This window comes from Triticum dicoccoides, chromosome 7B, assembly GCF_002162155.2.
Source record: "Triticum dicoccoides isolate Atlit2015 ecotype Zavitan chromosome 7B, WEW_v2.0, whole genome shotgun sequence".
NCBI lineage: Eukaryota > Viridiplantae > Streptophyta > Magnoliopsida > Poales > Poaceae > Triticum > Triticum dicoccoides.
This window is the reverse complement of record NC_041393.1, coordinates 161631688-161633898: the sequence shown is the minus strand read 5'-3', so window position 1 is coordinate 161633898 and position 2211 is coordinate 161631688. Positions and strand designations below refer to the sequence as shown.

Below are 2211 nucleotides of genomic sequence, written 5' to 3'. Positions count from 1 at the left end.
AAGCAAGTCCGTGAGCATCAAGAATTGAGTTAGCACTCTAACCGTCAACACCCTTGTGATGTCCCTGATCCAAGCGCGGTCCGCTAAGGCCTCATGAACTGTTCGCGTGCGCCGTGCACATGCGTTTTTCTTTCTTATTACATATTATGTCATTTGACTGACTTACTCAACTGAGACCAAGCCACCACCCTAAGGCCCTAGGTACGGCACCGGTAGAATTACGCATTTTTGTTCTCTCTCTGCTTTTGCTCTTACGGCTGCTCCTCACAAGCTGTTATCACCGTCGGTGTTGCTGTCAGATGTCAATGAGTAAGGACGAGACAAAGCTGTTGGAGGATGGCCGGCGCGCCGTACCAACTAACACGAGCATGAGCTTTAGGGAATGTTGAGCCGTACGTGGCGTCCCTTTGTAATCAAACTCTTCTACCGCTACCGGTCATCCGTTTATCATCCCGCCGTCCGCGCCGCATAAATACGAGCGCACGCACAGCTCGTAGCAGAGCACCAGGAGCAAAACGAGTTGCGACATGGCTGCGTCCGTATGGTTGTTCTTCTCGCTGGCGTCGCTCGGTGCCCTCCATGTTTCCGCCCTCAGCGTCCGCCTCCTCGCCAGCCTCGCGCCCTGCCTGCGCGGGCCCAAGGATCTCCGGCGCAGGTACGGCGCGTGGGCCGTCGTCACCGGCCCGACGTCAGGCATCGGACGCTCCATGTCCCTGGAGCTCGCGCGGCGTGGCCTGAACCTTGTCCTCGTCGGCCGTGACCCCGCCAAGCTCCGGGATGTCTCCGAGACCATCTCCAGGGCTCACGCCGTGCAGACCAAGACCGTGCTGTTCGATTTCTCCCTCGTCTCCACCGCGCAAGGTGTGAAGAACTTAATACGAGTAGTGCAGCGTGCGTGCGTGTCCTTGTGGTCACTGTCCACTGATCGGTCATGTCCTGTCGTGTCGACGGTCTTCCGCATGCAGGGGACGAGGCGATGCGGCGGCTCCGGGAGGCGGTGGCGGGGCTGGACGTAGGGTTGCTGGTGAACAACGCCGGGGTGGCGAAGCCGGGCGCGGTGTACATGCACGAGGTGGGCGTGGAGGCGTGGGCGAGGATGATACGGGTGAACGTGCTGGCGCTGACGGAGGTGACGGCGGCGGTGCTGCCGGGGATGGTGCGGCGAGGCAGGGGCGCCGTCGTGAACATGGGCTCGGGGTCGGCGTCGGTGCTCCCCTCCTTCCCGCTCTACGCCGTCTACGCCGGCACCAAACGGTACGTCGCCGACTTCTCCAGGAGCCTGGCCGTGGAGTACGGGAGCTCAGGCATCGACGTGCAGTGCCAGGTACGTAGCCGGCGTGCCGCTCGCATCCATGGCGTCGTTGTGTCGTGTCAACAGGCTCCCCTTTGGTTGTGTCGTGTCCTCAGGTCCCGTTCCTTGTGGAGACGAACATGGTGTCGAGCGCCGTGAAGGCCAGCTTAATCTCGCAGTTCGTGCTGACCCCGCACGGGTACGCGCGCGCGGCGGTGTGCTGGATCGGGAACGGCACGCTCTGCGTGCCCAACGTCGCCCATCGATTGCAGGGGTGGTTCGTCGGCCTCTTCCCGGACTTCGCCACGGACGCGTACCGCCTGGAGAATAATCTGCGGCAGAGAGCCATCCTTCGGAGGGTCAAGCCGTGGAGGAAATCGCAGGCGAGCTCTCCTGTTCCTGCCCAGGACGAGGTTGGTGTTGGTGTTCGCTCGGATTAAGGTGGTTCGGAGATCGTGGTTACTGGAGCATGTTGTGACGAAGTTGCTTCAAGTTTTTTGTGCAACAGTTGGTCACGCAAATGTTAAATAAGTGGCTGGGCAAAACTGTTGAGTAATGGAATTTTTTGGGGGGAAGTAATGGATTTTTTTTAAATAAGCTTTCCACCCGCTTTATAAATAAAGCCAACATCCATATAACAAGTTCAGGTGCAGCGAAATAAAATAGTCTGCTAGGACAACAACACAAACACGCCAAAAAAATCATAAAAGAACCCAAATGATAAGTGCCACACGTGTTACACGAAGCACTCCGGTCCTGACGTTTTTCTAGAATAAAGTAGCCATCCAAAAAAAATTAAACTTGCCATCCGAAAAAAAAGGCCATGCTTGACAACTAAAGTTACCATCCTCGCGTCACTAAACTTGCCATCAACGTTCGGAGTTGTCATGTGTTCGTGCCATATGTATGACACTTATCAG

General features: G+C 57.0%; 1 protein-coding gene across 1 annotated transcript; it reads left to right on the top strand.

Moving 5' to 3' along the window:
* Nucleotides 1-516: 516 nt before the first annotated feature.
* On the top strand, nucleotides 517-1886 carry LOC119341147 (very-long-chain 3-oxoacyl-CoA reductase 1-like). Its single transcript, XM_037613021.1, has 3 exons — nucleotides 517-861; nucleotides 966-1324; nucleotides 1408-1886. The coding sequence occupies exons 1-3, from the start codon at nucleotides 528-530 to the stop codon at nucleotides 1729-1731; spliced, it is 1017 nt and encodes a 338-aa protein (XP_037468918.1). The 5' UTR covers nucleotides 517-527; the 3' UTR covers nucleotides 1732-1886.
* The last annotated feature ends 325 nt before the right edge of the window (nucleotides 1887-2211 follow it).

Coding starts and splice junctions, on each gene's coding strand:
- LOC119341147 (XM_037613021.1), top strand. CDS start 528: ATGGCTGCGTCCGTATGGTTGTTCTTCTCGCTGGCGTCGCTCGGTGCC. Junction 862..965: donor CCTCGTCTCCACCGCGCAAG/GTGTGAAGAACT, acceptor TTCCGCATGCAG/GGGACGAGGCGATGCGGCGG. Junction 1,325..1,407: donor GCATCGACGTGCAGTGCCAG/GTACGTAGCCGG, acceptor TCGTGTCCTCAG/GTCCCGTTCCTTGTGGAGAC.